General features: G+C 39.0%; 3 protein-coding genes across 4 annotated transcripts; 2 read left to right on the top strand and 1 right to left on the bottom strand.

The window, feature by feature from the left end:
- Positions 1 to 782: 782 nt before the first annotated feature.
- On the top strand, positions 783 to 9,068 carry chmp5a (charged multivesicular body protein 5a). Its single transcript, XM_087810591.1, has 8 exons — positions 783 to 939; positions 1,141 to 1,245; positions 1,338 to 1,384; positions 2,652 to 2,745; positions 2,920 to 2,991; positions 3,660 to 3,771; positions 5,533 to 5,648; positions 8,738 to 9,068. The coding sequence occupies exons 1-8, from the start codon at positions 871 to 873 to the stop codon at positions 8,786 to 8,788; spliced, it is 666 nt and encodes a 221-aa protein (XP_087666717.1). The 5' UTR covers positions 783 to 870; the 3' UTR covers positions 8,789 to 9,068.
- A 2,915-nt stretch (positions 9,069 to 11,983) lies between these two features.
- On the top strand, positions 11,984 to 16,562 carry bag1 (BAG cochaperone 1). The gene is made up of 7 exons (XM_087811222.1): positions 11,984 to 12,096; positions 13,354 to 13,482; positions 13,587 to 13,669; positions 15,693 to 15,806; positions 15,875 to 15,982; positions 16,039 to 16,101; positions 16,157 to 16,562. The coding sequence occupies exons 1-7, from the start codon at positions 12,063 to 12,065 to the stop codon at positions 16,244 to 16,246; spliced, it is 621 nt and encodes a 206-aa protein (XP_087667348.1). The 5' UTR covers positions 11,984 to 12,062; the 3' UTR covers positions 16,247 to 16,562.
- Positions 16,563 to 17,362: 800 nt separating this feature from the next.
- On the bottom strand, positions 17,363 to 20,782 carry myl12.2 (myosin, light chain 12, genome duplicate 2). Of its 2 annotated transcripts, none has more exons than XM_087810666.1 (4): positions 20,702 to 20,782; positions 19,769 to 19,960; positions 17,810 to 17,971; positions 17,363 to 17,747 (listed from the first exon to the last, which is right to left on the bottom strand). In XM_087810666.1, exons 2-4 carry the CDS (start codon positions 19,950 to 19,952, stop codon positions 17,575 to 17,577), a joined length of 519 nt encoding a protein of 172 aa, XP_087666792.1. In that variant the 5' UTR covers positions 19,953 to 19,960; positions 20,702 to 20,782; the 3' UTR covers positions 17,363 to 17,574. The 2 variants fall into 2 exon arrangements, with proteins under 2 accessions (XP_087666792.1, XP_087666793.1); XM_087810667.1 differs by lacking the exon at positions 20,702 to 20,782 and adding an exon at positions 20,489 to 20,511.
- Positions 20,783 to 20,991: the final 209 nt, after the last annotated feature.

The raw sequence follows: 20,991 nt of genomic DNA, 5'->3' as shown, positions 1-20,991 counted from the left end.
ATTGGAAAAAAACAATTTCCCGAAGGACACCTCCTGAGGGATCAGTAAAGTTCTTCCTAAAATAATTAAATTAAGAATACAAAATTATATTAATTAAGAAACATCTTAAGACGTTTTTATTTGTTCAGGCTTTTCCTTGATTTTCTGGAACTCCTGTTGTGTTATCAGTTTTATCTTGACCTTTAAAGTATATACTTTATTGAGTATTGTTTTGATTGTTTAAGTGCTTTGTGACCCTGGTCTGGAAAAGCGCTATATAAATATAAATGACTTACTTACTTACTAACCTAACCTAAATAAAATGTTAAATAAATGAATAAACTATCAAAAGTTATAAATATATTAAAAGTAAATCAAATAAAAATACGCATTTTTATAAATATAATGCTGCAATTATCATCCACTCTAATTAAATTAAATCCTACACACAATTAAAATACTAAAATACTTTCAAAGATTAAATCTAAAGTGGATTAAATTTAATTGTAATGATTTCTCGTTTTTAATTTTGATCCAAATCTGCTGCTTATTGACCAGAAAAACAACCTGTGATCGAGAGAAAACCTGCCAGAGACATTAAAGTGTCTAAAGTGACCCCTTTAATTGCTGTTATTAAGATTAAAAAGAAGAAGTGACGTCTGACGTGACAAAGACTTAAAGGATGAAAACACAATAGAGTTTCTCTGTCGAGATGCGCTTCCGGTTCCTGCTCCTCGCTCCTGATTGGCTCCATCCTCCGGAGCCCACCAATCAGAGGCGTCTGCGTCTCCCGTTGCTTCCGGGTCTCAATGAACGGATGTTTCTAGAATTTGTTTTGTTTATATTTGTTATCGTGGCGACAGTGACGGAGGATCTAGAAGAGGGGACACGATGAACAGAATCTTTGGTCGTGGGAAACCCAGAACGCCTCCGCCGAACCTGTCGGACTGTATCGGAAATGTAACGATGTTGTTATTATTGTTATTATGGGATGTAACGGTGTTGTTAGCATGTGTTGTCACAGCAGCGAGCTAACGGCTAAACACGCCCTTCAAGTCCATTTTACACCATGATACATGAAATACACGCGTTTTTATGAACATGAGACTCGTGGTGTTGACTTGACTTCTGCGCGTGTTCGTGCGCGTGTTCGTCCCGCAGGTGGACGCCAGAGCAGAGTCCATCGAGAAGAAGGTCAGCAGGCTGGACCTGGAGCTCGTCAAGTACAAGGACCAGATGAAGAAGATGAGAGATGGACCCGCCAAGGTCTGAGTGTGTGGCTGGACAAACACACACACACACACACACACACACACACACACACATGTTTGTGTTGACACGTGTGTTCCTCTCTACAGAACAGTGTGAAACAGAAGGCCTTGAGGGTCTTGAAGCAGAAGAGGATGTGAGTAAACATTGACCGGAGGCAGAAAAAACCTTCGTCTTCGTTGAAACAAAACTACAAAATACGTAATATGTACTAAAATACAATAAAATAAAGTGACTCGTAAAAGTGATGATACAACAATTCTTAAATTAAGTAAGACATTTTTTTTAATATAGCGCTTTTCCAGACCAGGGTCACAAAGCGCTTAAACAATCAAAACAATATTCAATAAAGTATATACTGTACTTTAAAGATCAAGATAAAACTGATAACACAACAGGAGTTCCAGAAAATCAAGGAAAAGCCTGTGGTGTGTGTTATAAAATATAAATAAGTGTGTTGTTAACTAAAGTCAGATGAAGTCAATTGATCATCAAACACAGATGTTTCTTGAAGGAGTCAGTAGATCATCAAACACAGATGTTTCTTGAAGGAGTCAGTAGATCATCAAACACAGATGTTTCTTGAAGGAGTCAGTAGATCATCAAACACAGATGTTTCTTGAAGGAGTCAGTAGATCATCAAACACAGATGTTTCTTGAAGGAGTCAGTAGATCATCAAACACAGATGTTTCTTGAAGGAGTCAGTAGATCATCAAACACAGATGTTTCTTGAAGGAGTCAGTAGATCATCAAACACAGATGTTTCTTGAAGGAGTCAGTAGATCATCAAACACAGATGTTTCTTGAAGGAGTCAGTAGATCATCAAACACAGAGATGGTTCCAAAGCTTAGGAGCAACAGTCTGGAAGGATTTCTCTCCTCTGGTCCGGAAGTTCAGGAACCATCAGTAGATTCTGATCCACAGACCTCAGAGCCCGAGCTGGGGTGTAAGTCTGGATCAGATCACTGATGGAAGGTCTGACCATGAATAGATCTGAAAGTAAGAACCAGAATTTTAAAATGATCCTGAAAGAAACTGGCAGCCAGTGAAGAGTTTGAAGGAGAAATGTGAGTTCTTCTACTAGAGCTGCTCAGGATTCTGGCTGCAGAGTTTAGTATGAACTGCAGGCGAGAAGATCCTTCTTGTTTAGACATGAAAATAAACTGTTACAATAGTGAAAGCGACACAAACACATGGATTATAAGATCCAGATCATGTTATGACAACATTTTCCTAAATTTAGAGATTTTTCTCAGTTGAGAAGGACTGATGAGTCAAAACCTGGTGAGAAATAATAAAAAAAAACCATGAATTATTTCATTATATCCAGATAAAACCAGACACGATATAATTAAACAGATCTTTTCTAAGATCATCTTCAAAGGAAGCTTCTCTGCGCAGGTACGAGGGTCAACACGAGCAGCTGGCCCAGCAGTCCTTCAACATGGAGCAGACCAACTACACCATCCAGACCCTCAAAGACACCAAGACCACCGTGAGTTTCTCAAGCTTGAGTTCATGCTGAGACCCGGAGAGGAGGACGTTTGTGATCCAACTATTATCTTCTTAAAAAATGATCTGATTGTAGTTCTAGTTGATCAATGGTATTAGAATGATTGACAACTGAAGTTCCATGTGACGCTTGAGTCTCACTCTGGTTCCTTCACAGGTGGAGGCCATGAAGATCGGAGCGAAGGAGATGAAACGAGCGTACAAGGACGTCAAGATCGACCAGATCGACGTGAGTGACTTCGGTTCGAGGCGCTGGTGCCGTCGGTTTGGATTCACTTGTTGTTTTAGAATCAAAGTCAGTCGCACAAGATCTCAGGGTCAAAGGTCAACGACCTCCCTGGCTTCCATAAATACATATGCAGTGGTGGAGGTCCTACACCTTGACCCAGAGACAACACAAGGGATACCACAAACACATTTTTTTCCGAGCCTTCGGGTCACTTTGACCCTGAGACAACACAAGGGATACCACAAATACATTTCTTTCCGAGCCTTCGGGTCACTTTGACCCTCAGACAACACAAGGGATACCACAAACACATTTGTTCTCGAGCCGCCGGGTCTCCTTGACCCAGAGACAACACAAGGGATACCACAAAGACATTTGTTTTTGGGGCCATCGGGTCACCTTGACCCCGAGACAACTCAAGGGATGTGTCGCTAGAAAGTTGCCTTGTTTACATTTAAAATGTTGAAATTTTTAGTTTTTCATATTCTAAGCATTTATTTATTTATTGGAATCATTTAATTGAATATTTAATATATTTAAGATTGAATGTTCTTTTAAATAACTAGATATGACTGACAAATGTTTCCAAACATGTGAGAGATTCATGGAAACATGACTTGATGGTATTTGACACAAGTATGAATAAAACCTTGTTGGTTCTCCTGCAGGACCTCCAGGACCAGCTGGAGGACATGATGGAAGACGCCAACGAGGTTCAAGAGGCCATGAGTCGCAGCTACGCCACACCTGACGACATCGACGAGGACGACCTGGAAGCAGGTGAGGCTGATCTGATGAGGTCATGAGGTCAACTAATGTGTGTGTGCGTGTTGTTGTGATGTGTGACTCTATTGTATCATCAGTGTGTGTGTTGTTGTGATGTGTGACTCTATTGTATCATCAGTGTGTGTGTGTTGTTGTGATGTGTGACTCTATTGTATCATCAGTGTGTGTGTGTTGTTGTGATGTGTGACTCTATTGTATCATCAGTGTGTGTGTGTTGTTGTGATGTGTGACTCTATTGTATCATCAGTGTGTTTGTGTTGTTGTGATGTGTGACTCTATTGTATCATCAGTGTGTGTGTGTTGTTGTGATGTGTGACTCTATTGTATCATCAGTGTGTGTGTGTTGTTGTGATGTGTGACTCTATTGTATCATCAGTGTGTGTGGGTTGTTGTGATGTGTGACTCTATTGTATCATCAGTGTGTGTGTGTTGTTGTGATGTGTATCTCTATTGTATCATCAGTGTGTGTGTGTTGTTGTGATGTGTGACTCTATTGTATCTTCAGCGTGTGTGTGTTGTTGTGATGTGTGACTCTATTGTATCATCAGTGCGTGTGTGTTGTTGTGATGTGTGACTCTATTGTATCATCAGCGTGTGTGTGTTGTTGTGATGTGTGACTCTATTGTATCATCAGTGTGTGTGTGTTGTTGTGATGTGTGACTCTATTGTATCATCAGTGTGTGTGTGTTGTTGTGATGTGTGACTCTATTGTATCATCAGTGTGTTTGTGTTGTTGTGATGTGTGACTCTATTGTATCATCAGTGTGTGTGTGTTGTTGTGATGTGTGACTCTATTGTATCATCAGTGTGTGTGTGTTGTTGTGATGTGTGACTCTATTGTATCATCAGTGTGTGTGTGTTGTTGTGATGTGTGACTCTATTGTATCATCAGTGTGTGTGTGTTGTTGTGATGTGTGACTCTATTGTATCATCAGTGTGTGTGTGTTGTTGTGATGAGTGACTCTATTGTATCATCAGTGTGTGTGTGTTGTTGTGATGTGTGACTCTATTGTATCATCAGTGTGTGTGTGTTGTTGTGATGTGTGACTCTATTGTATCATCAGTGTGTGTGTGTGTGTTGTTGTGATGTGTGACTCTATTGTATCATCAGTGTGTGTGTGTTGTTGTGATGTGTGACTCTATTGTATCATCAGTGTGTGTGTGTTGTTGTGATGTGTGACTCTGTTGTATCATCAGTGTGTGTGTGTGTGTGTTGTTGTGATGTGTGACTCTATTGTATCATCAGTGTGTGTTTGTACAAAACTCTCCTTTCATTGAAATATTGACATTAGAAAATGATCTTAAGCTCCGCCCACTGAAAACACTTTGTTTTCCTGGAGATGAAATCTTGTTGACCATAACCACACCCACTCTGCTGTGATTGGTCAAGGTTTGTCACTGCACGTCATCAATTGTCACCACCTCCAAGGGACTCATTGTATAAACAAAGCGTGATCACAGCAGGAGGAGTGAAGCCATTATTACATCATAATGGACTCTCGTAACCTCTCGTTCGTCCAGATTTCAGAGCAACTTTATAAAGTAATAATTAAAACATGATGATGAGAAGTTACTGACGATTCAACATGTGAGTCAGTTATGGATCGTCTTTGTATAATTGTTGACAACTTTAATCTTATCTCAAACACTGACGTCAACACTTCAACATGAACTTTAATCCACGTGACCTGAGACCATATTTACCTCCTGATCGTAAAGGTTTATGATCTTGTTGTTAAACCTGTGTTTGTTCAGAACTGGACGCTCTGGGCGACGAGCTGCTGCTGGACGACGACAGCTCGTATCTGGACGAGGCCTCGGCTGCTCCGGCCATCCCTGAGGGAGGACCCACTGACAGCAAGACCAACAAGGTACTGGTACATACATACATATATATATATACATGAGGTAGAAGGTACTGTTAGATACTGAGGTAGAAGATACTGTTAGATACTGAGGTAGAAGATACTGTTAGATACTGTGGTAGAAGATACTGTTAGATACTGAGGTAGAAGATACTGTTAGATACTGAGGTAGAAGATACTGTTAGATACTGAGGTAGAAGATACTGTTAGATACTGAGGTATAAGATACTGTTAGATACTGAGGTAGAAGGTACTGTTAGATACTGAGGTAGAAGGTACTGTTAGATACTGAGGTAGAAGGTACTGTTAGATACTGAGGTAGAAGGTACTGTTAGATACTGAGGTAGAAGGTACTGTTAGATACTGAGGTAGAAGATACTGTTAGATACTGAGGTAGAAGATACTGATAGATACTGAGGTAGAAGATACTGTTAGATACTGAGGTAGAAGATACTGTTAGATACTAAGGTAGAAGATACTGTAAGACACTGAGGTAGAAGATACTGTTAGATACTGAGGTAGAAGATACTGTTAGATACTGAGGTAGAAGGTACTGTTGGATACTGAGGTAGAAGATACTGTTAGATACTGAGGTAGAAGATACTGTTAGATACTGAGGTAGAAGATACTGTTAGATACTGAGGTAGAAGATACTGATAGATACTGAGGTAGAAGATACTGTTAGATACTGAGGTAGAAGATACTGTTAGATACTGAGGTAGAAGATACTGATAGACACTGAGGTAGAAGATACTGTTAGATACTGAGGTAGAAGATACTGTTAGATACTGAGGTAGAAGATACTGTTAGATACTGAGGTAGAAGATACTGTAAGACACTGAGGTAGAAGATACTGTTAGATACTGAGGTAGAAGATACTGTTAGATACTGAGGTAGAAGATACTGTTAGATACTGAGGTAGAAGATACTGATAGACACTGAGGTAGAATATACTGTTAGATACTGAGATAGAAGATACTGTTAGATACTGAGGTAGAAGATACTGTTAGACACTGAGGTAGAAGATACTGTTAGATACTGAGGTAGAAGATACTGTTAGATACTGAGGTAGAAGATACTTTTCCTCACACTTTCTGACTTTATTTTTTTTATTCTTCTCTGAGTGAGAAGATAAACGACGTTAAAATGTTCTTCTTCTCAGAACAAAGTCAGTCACAAGTTTGTTTTCCTCGTTAACCTTCAACTTTATTACCGTCAGAATTTACCGTCGTCGTGATAATTGTTTCCTGGATCTTCTCTGCACACTCGGCACTGCTGGTCTCCTAGCAACCACACACACGCTCCTCACTCCTGGTCTCCTAGCAACCACACACACACTCCTCACTCCTCACTCCTGGTCTCCTAGCAACCACGCACACTCCTCACTCCTGGTCTCCTAGCAACCACACACACACTCGTCTCCTCAAGGCCGTCGACAGCTCGACTCTATGTTTTTCACTCGTTTGTCATTACGTGACATTTGCATCTGATGGTCAAAAAAAACATGCTAAACGCACATAAGTGCAGCTGAGTTCACTGAGAGGGAGTGAGATGAGAATTTCGAGGAGTTGCAGAGTGATTTTGCTGAGTTCGCTGAGAGGGAGTGAGACGATAAGTTGGAAGAGTTGCAGAGTGATTTTGCTGAGTTCGCTGAGAGGGAGTGAGACGAGACGTTGGAAGAGTTGCAGAGTGATTTTGCTGAGTTCGCTGAGAGGGAGTGAGACGAGAAGTTGGAAGAGTTGCAGAGTGATTTTGCTGAGTTCGCTGAGAGGGAGTGAGACGATAAGTTGGAAGAGTTGCAGAGTGATTTTGCTGAGTTCGCTGAGAGGGAGTGAGACGAGAAGTTGGAAGAGTTGCAGAGTGATTTTGCTGAGTTCGCTGAGAGGGAGTGAGACGAGAAGTTGGAAGAGTTGCAGAGTGATTTTGCTGAGTTCGCTGAGAGGGAGTGAGACGAGACATTGGAAGAGTTGCAGAGTGATTTTGCTGAGTTCGCTGAGAGGGGGTGAGACGAGACGTTGGAAGAGTTGCGGAGTGATTTTGTTGAGTTCGCTGAGAGGGAGTGAGACGAGACGTTGGAAGAGTTGCAGAGTGATTTTGCTGAGTTCGCTGAGAGGGAGTGAGACGAGACGTTGGAAGAGTTGCAGAGTGATTTTGCTGAGTTCGCTGAGAGGGAGTGAGACGAGACGTTGGAAGAGTTGCAGAGTGATTTTGCTGAGTTCGCTGAGAGGGAGTGAGACGAGAAGTTGGAAGAGTTACAGAGCGATGAGGTGGAAAGATTTGACTTTTATTCTGAGACAATGAGTGACAGGAAATAGATACAAGGAATATAAGGAAGTATAAGAAGTATTTAATGTTGAATTTCGTCATTTTATTTATTGAAATGATTTTTTTGGGGGGGTTTATTTGTAAAAATTACTTAAATCATTTTTGTATTGAAATGTTGAATTTTTCTTTTTATCTTTAACAGTTGAATTAAAACATTTATTTTCATTATAAATGTTATTTTAAAATTTGAATATTTTCTAAATTAATTTTTCTTTTTTAAGTATATTTATATATTCTAGTAATCACAAAATTGGTTTACCCCGGACACTCCGGTTTCCTCCCACAGTCCAAATACATACAGAGGTTGATTGAGAACTTGGGTTAATTGTCCCTAGGTATGAGTGTGTGTGTGAATGGTTGTCTGTCTTTGTGTGTCCTGAGACAGACTGGAATCCTGTCCAGGGTGTCCCCTGCCTCTCGCCCTAAGAAACTGGGATGGACTCCAGTCTCCCCACAAGGAATAAAGCAGTAGAAAATGAATGAAATAATGCGTAAAAAAACAACATTTCGTTTCAACATTTGAAACGTTAAATCCTCTCAGAGCACGAAGAGCGAACCCCCGTCAAGAACCCCGGCCTCTCCTTCTTCACGCCTCAAGGCTACAACGTGACAACAGCTCAGAGTCTAGAACTGAATAATTCAGAGTCATCATTATTCCTGCAGTAATGAGCTGCTTTATTTCTCTCCACATGTTGCACTTTTATCGACGCCGTGACTCGTAATCAGACGATGAATCACGGATCTGGTTCCGTCTTCTCTTCCCTCCGCAGGAAGGAGTCCTGGTGGACGAGTTCGGCCTCCCGCAGATCCCCGCCTCGTAAACAGGAAGCCGCCGTCGTCCCGTTCGGACCGAGAGCGGCGTGGAGAACGCAGGACGCCGTCGGACCCCGAGAAACGTCGCGATGTCTCGGTGTGACGTCGTGCAAGCATGTGGCCTCGTGACATCATCACCTTTTCTAACAACGAACAAAACAACGTCTGCTTCTGTTTCACTCCTTCTTAGATGTTTATTTATTTAACTTATTAGGTTTATTTGTGTTGATGTTTGGATTCTTTGTCTTAAGTATGATTTGAAATAAATAAAATCAAGTTAAACACGGATTGTAAAATGTGATTGAAAATGTTGGTGTTTTTCAAGCATTTAGTTCTTCTTATTAAATCATTTAACATAATAATAACAATATACAGTGCCTTGCGAAAGTATTCGGCCCCCTTGAACCTTTCAACATTTCGCCATATATCTGGCTTCAAACATAAAGATATAAAATTTTAATATTTTGTCATGAATCAACAACAAGTGGGACACAATCGTGAAGTGGAACGAAATTTATTGGATAATTTAAACTTTTTTAACAAATAAAAAACTGAAAAGTGGGGCGTGCAATATTATTTACTTTCAGTGCAGCAAACTCACTCCAGAAGTTCAGTGAGGATCTTTGAATGATCCAATGTTGTCCTAAATGACTGATGATGATCAATAGAAGGCACCTGTGTGTAATCAAGTCTCCGTATAAATGCACCTGCTCTTTGATAGTCTCAGGGTTCTGTTTAAAGCGAGAACCATGAAGACAAAGGAACACACCAGGCAGGTCCGAGATACTGTTGTGGAGAAGTTTAAAGCCGGATTTGGATACAAAAAGATTTCCCAAGCTTTAAACATCTCAAGGAGCACTGTGCAAGCAATTCTATTGAAATGGAAGGAGTATCAGACCACTGCAAATCTACCAAGACCCGGCCGTCCCTCCAAACTTTCATCTCAAACAAGGAGAAGACTGATCAGAGATGCAGCCAAGAGGCCCAGGATCACTCTGGATGAACTGCAGATAACTACAGCTGAGGTGGGAGAGTCTGTCCATAGGACAACAATCAGTCGTGCACTGCACAAATCTGGCCTTTATGGAAGAGTGGCAAGAAGAAAGCCATTTCTCAAAGATATCCATAAAAAGTCTTGTTTAAAGTTTGCCACAAGCCACCTGGGAGACACATCAAACATGTGGAAGAAGGTGCTCTGGTCAGATGAAACCAAAATCGAACTTTTTGGCCACAATGCAAAACGATATGTTTGGCGTAAAAGCAACACAGCTCATCACCCTGAACACACCATCCCCACTGTCAAACATGGTGGTGGCAGCATCATGGTTTGGGCCTGCTTTTCTTCAGCAGGGACAGGGAAGATGGCTAAAATTGATGGGAAGATGGATGGAGCCAAATACAGGACCATTCTGGAAGAAAACCTGTTGGAGTCTGCAAAAGACCTGAGACTGGGACGGAGATTTATCTTCCAACAGGACAATGATCCAAAACATAAAGCCAAATCTACAATGGAATGGTTCACAAATAGACGTATCCAGGTGTTAGAATGGCCAAGTCAAAGTCCAGACCTGAATCCAATCGAGAATGTGTGGAAAGAGCTGAAGACTGCTGTTCACAAACGCTCTCCATCCAACCTCACTGAGCTCCAGCTGTTTTGCAAGGAAGAATGGGCAAGAATTCCAGTCTCTCGATGTGCAAAACTGATAGAGACATACCCCAAGAGACTTGCAGCTGGAATTGCAGCAAAAGGTGGCGCTACAAAGTATTAGCGCAAGGCGGCCGAATAATATTGCACGCCCCACTTTTCAGTTTTTTATTTGTTAAAAAAGTTTAAATTATCCAATAAATTTCGTTCCACTTCACGATTGTGTCCCACCTGTTGTTGATTCATGACAAAAAATTAAAATTTTATATCTTTATGTTTGAAGCCTGAAATGTGGCGAAATGTTGAAAGGTTCAAGGGGCCGAATACTTTCGCAAGGCACTGTAATATTGTATATTGAAACTTTGGGTAATTTAATGAAAAAATATCATAATTTCCAAATGAATTAATTATTTTCTACGCATAAAGTTTGATTTTCTAATTCCAATAATTCAAAAAGTAAAGAATCATTCGTAGCCTTTTAAATTCAATGTAAAAATATAAGTAGTAATATTAATACCAGACAATACTGAATCAAAACGGCTTTCAATAAGAAAGTATTGAACTTAGAAAATGTATTTTTTAATTATTCGAATTCTATGAAAATGTGTATTTATTTGGAATCTATTCGAATTTTGATTTAATTTAAATTATTATTTTTATTATATGAAATTAGTTTAAAAAAACATAAATTATATGCTTAAAAAAAAGAGAAAAATGTCAATAACAATATTCAAAGTTTAAAAACGTTCTAACTCAATAAACACAAGAACTAATGCTGCAACTTCGTCTCACTCCCTCTCAGTGAACTGATCACTTATTCCTTTTAAATTCAATGTAAGAATTTTACGTTATATTATGATATATAATACTCACTTTTAAAGGCTACGAATTTCAAAATATATTGAATTTGGAAATTGCATTGTTGAAGTATTGGAAGAAGAATTTCAAAAATATATATGTTAAAAAATATCCGAACTAACATTCAACCTTTAAATATGAATATGATTGAATTCAATCATTGAAAAAAAAATAACATTTTTAATTTAAAATATAATTTCGACCATTCAGTATCGTGATACCACTGATTGATTTCCATATATATTGTCGCTAATGTACGAAAATATCAATATTAATAAGATAAAATGTATTAATAAATCTTACTATTATTATTGTAATCCTCCTATCATGATGATGGAGACTGTAATGTTAGTTTGCGGGTCATTTTTTGTGTTGCAATTTAACTTCCGGCCTCTAGGTGGCAGCACTCATTACATTCTTCGTAGCTTAACGAGCAATAATGACTGAGGACGAGAGGATACAGTGAGTCCAGCAGCTTTTAAAGCTGATGTTTGGATATATTTTGCTTTGAAAACAAATGAAAGCAGTCACGACTAGTACTGGACAATACTACACATATATCCTCTTGACTACGTACGAAATATCAATATAAATAAGATTAAATGTATTAATAAATATTACTATTAACGACACTGTAGTGTTGGTTTCCGGCCGACAGGTGGCGGTAGCGCCGAGACAAGCATTTCTCATCGGTGGTGCGAAGACGACGAAGAAGAAGAAGCTGTTGCTCTCGAGTTAGCATCGTTAGCTTCAGGGATTGATGACGGAAGAAGACAAACATGCCGGAAACAATAACACTAACAGTTGCTTACGGTAATAAACTCTTTATTTCACTAAGAAGGCAGGAGCTGCAGGTTTATGTCTCATTCTCGCCTGGACACCCGCTTCACCAGCTTCATGTGTCTATGAATGTGTTTTATTTTGACATTACTTTGATGTTTTAATGTTTCACGTGATGATGAAATAAAGTCAAAGATTAATTGATTTTATATGAAAATATTATCTTGTAAACATGGTTCCAGTGATTCAAGTGTCATTTTCTGTGATGGATCCTCAGAAAGTTATGATTTCTGGCCACATTCTTAAAACTAACAATATAATATTTTAGGTTTGACATTTTTGTTAAAGTCTTTCAAAACGTCATAATTTGCCTAATATTTAACCCAATTAAAAAAGGTTATATCACTGGAACTCTTACTTAACAAAGGATCAGATTTCTTTTTAATGTGATGTTAATCTTAGTGTATTATCTCAGTGTTTTAACTGTTTTTATTTCGTTCTATATTCATGTTTCTCTACAGGACTTAGTTGTGTTTTTATTTAGTAATTATCAATTAATTAACGTTAAAGTAGAGAATTTGACTCTCAAAAATATTCATGTTACAAGCTTTAACAAAAAAAACACCATAAGTTGTTGAAATATATATTTATAAAAACACAAAGCGCTGTCAGTTGTATTTTTAATTGATTGAATTAATTAAGTTAGTGTTTAAATTGACTGAAAATGTCGGTAAACATGTCTGGTTTGACACGACGGGTCCAAAACAACGATGTTTGAATCGATCAATTTAAGATATATTTGTCAAACTCACAGATAAATAAACTTATAATATAATAGAACTTTCAATTAACATTTTACTGACCTTAGATGTTTTTCCAGAGAATTTTGTCAAATGAAAATTGTTTTGTTTTTGCCTTTCGATGCTTCCAGTGATAGTTTTAAGAAGAAATGATGTTGTGTCTTTCAAATAAATAACATTTATTTACCTAAAGTAGGAGTAAAAGAAGCGGGTGTGTGTGTGTGTGTGTGTGTGTGTGTGTGTGTGTGTGTGTGTGTGTGTGTGTGTGTGTGTGTGTGTGTGTGTGTGTGTGTGTGTGTGTGTGTGTGTGTGTGTGTGTGTGTGTGTGTGTGTGTGTGAGAAGCTCAGGCATCCAGGAGAGACTCAAAGTAGAATCCATCCATTAAGTAAAAGCCGAAGAGACTCAGTAATAAACAAAAGTATTTATGATGCGTTTCTTGACGAGTAATAAACTGACCTTGACTCGTGACCTCTGGACTCTCTGGAAAAGGTTCCACGAAACACGGCGTCACCGTCAGCGGTCGAGCTGATGACCAGAGTGTGACGGTGAGAGACCTCTCGGATGTTCTCGAGCAGCTCACAGGAGTTCCACAGACGTCCCAGAAGATCATCTTTAAAGGTGATTGTTCTGCCTTTTTTTCTTCCGATAATCAATAAACTATTAATGATGTACGTTTGAGTTCAATAACTTGTAACATCAGTGACGCCTCGTCTGATCTTCAGGGAAGTCGTTGAAGGAACCTGAGGAGAGTCTGTCCAGCTATGGAGTCAAAGACGGATGTAAACTGATGCTGATAGGAAAGCGGGTGAGAAGTATTTTTTAAGAAGAAAACATTGATGACAATACTACACATATATCCTTGTTACTACACTATCACAACACCAGAGTCAAGTACTGGACAATACTACACATATATCCTTGTTACTACACTATCACAACACCAGAGTCAAGTACTGGACAATACTACACATATATACTTGTTACTACACTATCACAACACCAGAGTCAAGTACTGGACAATACTACACATATATCCTTGTTACTACACTATCACAACACCAGAGTCAAGTACTGGACAATACTACACATATATACTTGTTACTACACTATCACAACACCAGAGTCAAGTACTGGACAATACTACACATATATACTTGTTACTACTCTATCACAACACCAGAGTCAAGTACTGGACAATACTACACATATATCCTTGTTACTACTCTATCACAACACCAGAGTCAAGTACTGGACAATACTACACATATATCCTTGTTACTACACTATCACAACAACAGAGTCAAGTACTGGACAATACTACACATATATCCTTGTTACTACTCTATCACAACACCAGAGTCAAGTACTGGACAATACTACACATATATCCTTGTTACTACTCTATCACAACACCAGAGTCAAGTACTGGACAATACTACACATTTATCCTTGTTACTACTCTATCACAACACCAGAGTCAAGTACTGGACAATACTACACATATATACTTGTTACTACAGTATCACAACACCAGAGTCAAGTACTGGACAATACTACACATATATACTTGTTACTACAGTATCACAACACCAGAGTCAAGTACTGGACAATACTACACATTTATCCTTGTTACTACACTATCACAACACCAGAGTCAAGTACTGGACAATACTACACATATATACTTGTTACTACACTATCACAACACCAGAGTCAAGTACTGGACAATACTACACATATATACTTGTTACTACACTATCACAACACCAGAGTCAAGTACTGGACAATACTACACATATATACTTGTTACTACTCTATCACAACACCAGAGTCAAGTACTGGACAATACTACACATATATCCTTGTTACTACACTATCACAACACCAGAGTCAAGTACTGGACAATACTACACATATATCCTTGTTACTACACTATCACAACACCAGAGTCAAGTACTGGACAATACTACACATATATCCTTGTTACTACACTATCACAACACCAGAGTCAAGTACTGGACAATACTACACATATATCCTTGTTACTACACTATCACAACACCAGAGTCAAGTACTGGACAATACTACACATATATCCTTGTTACTACACTATCACAACACCAGAGTCAAGTACTGGACAATACTACACATATATCCTTGTTACTACACTATCACAACACCAGAGTCAAGTACTGGACAATACTACACATATACTTGTTACTACAGTATCACAACACCAGAGTCAAGTACTGGACAATACTACACATATACTGTATACTTGTTACTACACTATCACAACACCAGAGTCAAGTACTGGACAATACTACACATATATACTTGTTACTACACTATCACAACACCAGAGTCAAGTACTGGACAATACTACACATATATACTTGTTACTACTCTATCACAACACCAGAGTCAAGTACTGGACAATACTACACACATATATACTTGTTACTACACTATCACAACACCAGAGTCAAGTACTGGACAATACTACACATATATACTTGTTACTACACTATCACAACACCAGAGTCAAGTACTGGACAATACTACACATATATACTTGTTACTACACTATCACAACACCAGAGTCAAGTACTAGACAATACTACACATATATACTTGTTACTACACTATCACAACACCAGAGTCAAGTACTGGACAATACAACACATATATACTTGTTACTACACTATCACCATATATCGTATCCTTGCATCGTGATACTATCAACAGATTCGTAACAATACGCAGCAGTAGCTAAACGATGTATTTCTTGAGTCTACGAATGATATTTGTGTGTATTTGACGAACAGAATAGTCCTGAAGAAGAAGTTGAACTGAAGAGGTTGAGGGACATCGAGAAAACTGTGGAGCAGACGGCGAAGAAGCTGGAGAAGGTGGACGATGAACTGACAGGACTCAGGAGTGTAAGACGTGACCATCAGGATCATTACATCATCATTAGCTAAGATCTCGTCTGGTCCACCTCCTTCAGGGCTTCCTCGCCAAAGACCTGCAGGCCGAGGCTCTGGGGAAACTGGACCATCGGGTCAAGGTCACGGCCGAGCAGTTCATGAAGCTGCTGGAGCAGATCGACGGCATGGTAACACCAGCGAGTCCATCATTTGACGCGTCAGTGACACCTGGTCTTGTCTGCAGAGCTTCCCCGAGGTCTTCAGCGACTGCAGGCTGAAGAAGAAGAGGCTGGTCCAGTCGGTCCAGGTGAGTCCTCCTCCTCCTCGTGGTCTTCAGGTGGTCTGACTCTGTGGCTCTCCAGTCTTTCCTGGCTCAGTGCGACCGGGTCGAGGCCAGTATATCGGACCATCTGGCCAAGATCCAGAGCAAGAACCTGGCGCTGGTGGACTGAAGAGGAACCTCCTGCTCCGTGAGCAGAGCTGGAGTATTTATTCAAGACCTCGACTCGGACAATAGAGAAGGAGACGAACTTCTTGAGACCAAACAGACTCGAGTTGATCATGAAGCTGCGACTCGTGGATCGATCGTGTGGATTCACTGCTGCTCGTCGTCCAAAGATGTCAGAAGTTTCAAATATTTCTTCTTAAACGTCAAGAAAAACCTGCGTCGCCTCGTCTTGAAAGTATCGTGGAAATATATCAGTGATATCATGAGTGAATTGAACTTTTCAAATGTTGAAACTGATTAAAAATAAATGTTTTTCTGCATTTTTTTTCTTCTTTTATTCAGTGTTTATAATTATGTGTGTATAATTTGATTTAAAAATATATATTTTCAAAGTGAATACAATTCTGTAACTCGTGGTTTCCTTTTAAATTAAATTAAATGTAAAATATATGTTGGTGTAATATTTTGAAGACGATACCATAAGAGTACTTCAAACTGTCACTTTTATACTATTATAATTAATTTAAAAGGCTACAAATAACATATTGGAATTTAGAAAATGTATTTTGGAATTAGAATATTAAATTATGTTAAAACATTATAAATGGAATCAAATATTTAATACAATTATTACTGAGAGATGAATAAAGTTGATCTAAAGAACATGTTTAACTTCTTCAAAATAAACCTTTCAATATATAATTATTGAATTCAATATTTTCAAAAATAACTCAATAAAAAATGTAAAGTCTCAACATTTAAAAGATTGAATTCAATCTAGATTTTTAAGAAACATGACTGAAATCATGACTGTAGTACTGTTGTTCTCCAGCAGGGGCGCAAAATAAAAAACTACAGGCTGCGTGACATTTAAGAAAGTGTAGAAGAACAGAACCACTAAAAACAAGGCAGAACAAAGTGTGTATTTACAGAACTTTCTGTAACCGGAAGTACGAGTACGATATTGTCTGTAATCTCTTTATTATCTACGACTTTTCCTTCAAACCATCGAATGCGTTTCTATTAAATTCGGTAAAATTGTTGACCTAAATAATCTCTGTAAACAATAAACATCTTTATTTAACATTTTTTACTTTGACAGATTTAAGAGAATAACGTGGTCAGTGTTGTAACAGTTTATTGTAACGAATAAATAAATCAGCAACACCGTCAGTGTAATTCCAAATGTATCCTTCAAGATTTCTACAGACCCGTAGTGACGCTACTACAAATGTGCAAATGAGCGGGGCGGGGTGAGGGGTCAGGGGTCAGGGGTGAGGGGTCGGGGTGGGTCCAGAGGTAACGCAGCTCGAACGCAGTGGTACTGCCCGCCTAGTCGTCCTTGTCTTTGGCGCCGTGCTTCAGGATGCGGGTGAACGCCACGTAGTTGAAGTTGCCCTTCTTGTCGATGGGAGCCTCGCGGAACAGCTCGTCCACGTCCTCGTCGCTGAAGCGGTCGCCCATGGTGGTGAGCAGGTCCCGCAGGTACTCCTCCTGGATCAGACCTGCACACCACACCGGGTCAAGGCGGCGCTCCTGAACCCACCAGCGTGTCTCGGCGACTCACCGGTTCCTTCCTCGTCGAAGCAGGCGAAGGCGTTACGGATCACGTCCTCCGGGTCGGTTCCGTTCAGCTTCTCCCCGAACATGGTCAGGAACATGGTGAAGTTGATGGGCCCCGGGGCCTCGTTCATCATCGCCTCCAGGTACTCGTCCGTCGGGTTCTTACCTGAAATACAAGATGGGGCGTGTACTGTCAAGAATGTGTTGATATGAATCACGATACAACGATATATAGTGATATATGTGTAGTACTGTAGAATACTGTGATAGTGTAGTAACAAGTATATATGTGTAGTATTGTGGAGTACTTGACTCTGGTGTTGTGATAGTGTAGTAACAAGTATATATGTGTAGTATTGTCTAGTACTTGACTCTGGTGTTGTGATAGTGTAGTAACAAGGATATATGTGTAGTATTGTCCAGTACTTGACTCTGGTGTTGTGATAGTGTAGTAACAATTATATATGTGTAGTATTGTCCAGTACTTGACTCTGGTGTTGTGATAGTGTAGTAACAAGTATATATGTGTAGTATTGTCCAGTACTTGACTCTGGTGTTGTGATAGTGTAGTAACAAGAATATATGTGTAGTATTGTCCAGTACTTGACTCTGGTGTTGTGATAGTGTAGTAACAAGTATATATGTGTAGTATTGTCCAGTACTTGACTCTGGTGTTGTGATAGTGTAGTAACAAGTATATATGTGTAGTATTGTCCAGTACTTGACTCTGGTGTTGTGATAGTGTAGTAACAAGTATATACGTGTAGTATTGTCCAGTACTTGACTCTGGTGTTGTGATAGTGTAGTAACAAGTATATATGTGTAGTATTGTCTAGTACTTGACTCTGGTGTTGTGATAGAGTAGTAACAAGGATATATGTGTAGTATTGTCCAGTACTTGACTCTGGTGTTGTGATAGTGTAGTAACAAGTATATATGTGTAGTATTGTCCAGTACTTGACTCTGGTGTTGCGATAGTGTAGTAACAAGTATATATGTGTAGTATTGTTGAGTACTTGACTCTGGTGTTGCGATAGTGTAGTAACAAGTATATATGTGTAGTATTGTCCAGTACTTGACTCTGGTGTTGCGATAGTGTAGTAAGAAGTATAAATGTGTAGTATTGTCCAGTATTTGACTCTGGTGTTGTGATAGTGTAGTAACAAGTACATATGTGTAGTATTGTCCAGTACTTGACTCTGGTGTTGCGATAGTGTAGTAACAAGGATATATGTGTAGTATTGTCCAGTACTTGACTCTGGTGTTGTGATAGTGTAGTAACAAGTATATATGTGTAGTATTGTCCAGTATTTGACTCTGGTGTTGTGATAGTGTAGTAACAAGTACATATGTGAAGTATTGTCCAGTACTTGACTCTGGTGTTGTGATAGTGTAGTAACAAGTATATATGTGTAGTATTGTCCAGTACTTGAATCTGGTGTTGTAGTATTTACAGACCACATGACTCTTGACGAAGTCGTAACTGCTGTTCATTTGTTTTCAAACCAAAATATGTCCAAACATCAGCTTTAAAAGCTGCTGGACTCACTGTATCCTCTCGTCCTCAGTTATCGCTGACATAAGTGCCATTTTCTGTAAAAATACGTATGCATTTGCGGTGTGTGAAGTAGTCACGTAGCAAGATCCCGGACCTAAACTGCAGGACGGACCGATATGGTACCAACACCGGAATCTCACAGGATTTCATTCCTTCGAGGATGTAGCGATTGCTGCCATCTAGTGGCCGGAAGTTGAATCACAACACAAAAATAAATCAAAAGCTGTGACTTTAATTGTAATTAAAATATAAAAAATACTGTATACACACTTTATTGTAATATATACAATCAAATAACTATTTATAAGCAATAAATATTTATTTTCTATCGTGAAAATAATATCATGATATTCAAGCAGCATCAACTCAGAGCATCATCGCTCGAAACCCAAAGAGAAAAGTTACCGAGCGACGCCAGCATGTCGTGAAGATCCTCCTTGTCGATGAAGCCGTCGCGGTTCTGGTCGATCATGTTGAAGGCCTCCTTGAACTCCTGGATCTGGGACTGGTCGAACATGGCGAACACGTTTGAAGTGGCGCGCTGAGGCCGCTTCTTGGTGTTCTTGCCCTTTGCCCTTTTGCTCGACATGATGGCTCCTGAGGGGGGTCAGCGGGGGGGTCAGCGGGGGGGTCAACGAGGGGGTCAACGACCCGGTCAGTTCACGTTCATCGGGAAGAACCACATTCTTGAGAGTACAGTCTGGTGTGTAGCGTGTTTAACTAACTGCAATACTAAGTAAGTAAGTAAGTAATTTGTATTTATATAGTGATTTTCCAGACCAGCGTCACAAAGCACTTAAACAATCAAAACAATACTAAATAAAGTATATACTTTAAAGATCAACGTGTGTAAACAAACACATATTTGACTTTTAAATGTCTTGGTTTTTACCATTTCACACTTGATGTAAAAACATATATTTAATGATATAAGCAGATTTTCTAGCTATTGGTGAGGTCTTGAACTAGATAAGTATGTTTTAATGTTCATTTTTATTCTAAGGTATCTCTAAAAAAGAACATTTAAAAACACAAAAACGCGTTCTCAAAGTACTATTTGTAGATGCTTTACATCACTGATATCACCAAGTCAAGCTAAAACAATAATTAATCGATAGAATGTACCTGTAAATACGACTTTACGTGTTTAAATGTGGTTTTATTGTATTAAGTATGACAACAGCAGCTAAGCTAACGCTAGCTTGTTGTCTCTGCTAGCACATCGTTGACCCACTTTATAGTCGCAGGATGACGAACACGAACATTAAAGTGAACGCAGGTGCGTCACATCATGTCACTAAAAAACACAATTCGATGATGAATAAAACACACAAATACCTTTTCAAAGACTCAGATTGTTGACGTGACTCGAGAACATTCACCTGCTCACCGTGGACGAGCTAGCACTTCCGCGTTCACAGACGGACCAATCAGGTGCGAGCTTCTACCTACGTTAAATTATATATATTTTTATATTATTTTATTATTATAATTATCATTGTTATTATTATTATTATCGATTAGATCAAAATATTGAAAATTCAGTTACTACAAAAAACTACAGCTTTTACCAACGTTAATAAGTTGCGATAAAAAGTACAATAAAACAATTTTCTACAATTGCTGTA

The sequence above is a fragment of the Callionymus lyra genome, chromosome 16 (genome assembly GCF_982586985.1).
Source record: "Callionymus lyra chromosome 16, fCalLyr1.hap1.1, whole genome shotgun sequence".
Taxonomy (NCBI): Eukaryota; Metazoa; Chordata; class Actinopteri; order Syngnathiformes; family Callionymidae; genus Callionymus; species Callionymus lyra.
The sequence above is the reverse complement of the archived record's forward strand: the minus strand, read 5'-3'. Positions and strand labels throughout refer to the sequence as shown.

What these genes read in the sequence shown, in the direction of transcription:
- myl12.2 (XM_087810666.1), bottom strand. Translation starts at nt 19,952, where the DNA reads ATGTCGAGCAAAAGGGCAAAGGGCAAGAACACCAAGAAGCGGCCTCAG. An exon ending in CGACATGCTGGCGTCGCTCG is followed by an intron (nt 17,972 to 19,768) that starts GTAACTTTTCTC and finishes CTTGTATTTCAG; the next exon opens with GTAAGAACCCGACGGACGAG. An exon ending in CTTCGACGAGGAAGGAACCG is followed by an intron (nt 17,748 to 17,809) that starts GTGAGTCGCCGA and finishes TGTGGTGTGCAG; the next exon opens with GTCTGATCCAGGAGGAGTAC.
- bag1 (XM_087811222.1), top strand. Translation starts at nt 12,063, where the DNA reads ATGCCGGAAACAATAACACTAACAGTTGCTTACG. An exon ending in AACACTAACAGTTGCTTACG is followed by an intron (nt 12,097 to 13,353) that starts GTAATAAACTCT and finishes TCTCTGGAAAAG; the next exon opens with GTTCCACGAAACACGGCGTC. An exon ending in TGATGCTGATAGGAAAGCGG is followed by an intron (nt 13,670 to 15,692) that starts GTGAGAAGTATT and finishes TTTGACGAACAG; the next exon opens with AATAGTCCTGAAGAAGAAGT.
- chmp5a (XM_087810591.1), top strand. Translation starts at nt 871, where the DNA reads ATGAACAGAATCTTTGGTCGTGGGAAACCCAGAACGCCTCCGCCGAAC. An exon ending in GTCTTGAAGCAGAAGAGGAT is followed by an intron (nt 1,385 to 2,651) that starts GTGAGTAAACAT and finishes TTCTCTGCGCAG; the next exon opens with GTACGAGGGTCAACACGAGC. An exon ending in TCAAAGACACCAAGACCACC is followed by an intron (nt 2,746 to 2,919) that starts GTGAGTTTCTCA and finishes GTTCCTTCACAG; the next exon opens with GTGGAGGCCATGAAGATCGG.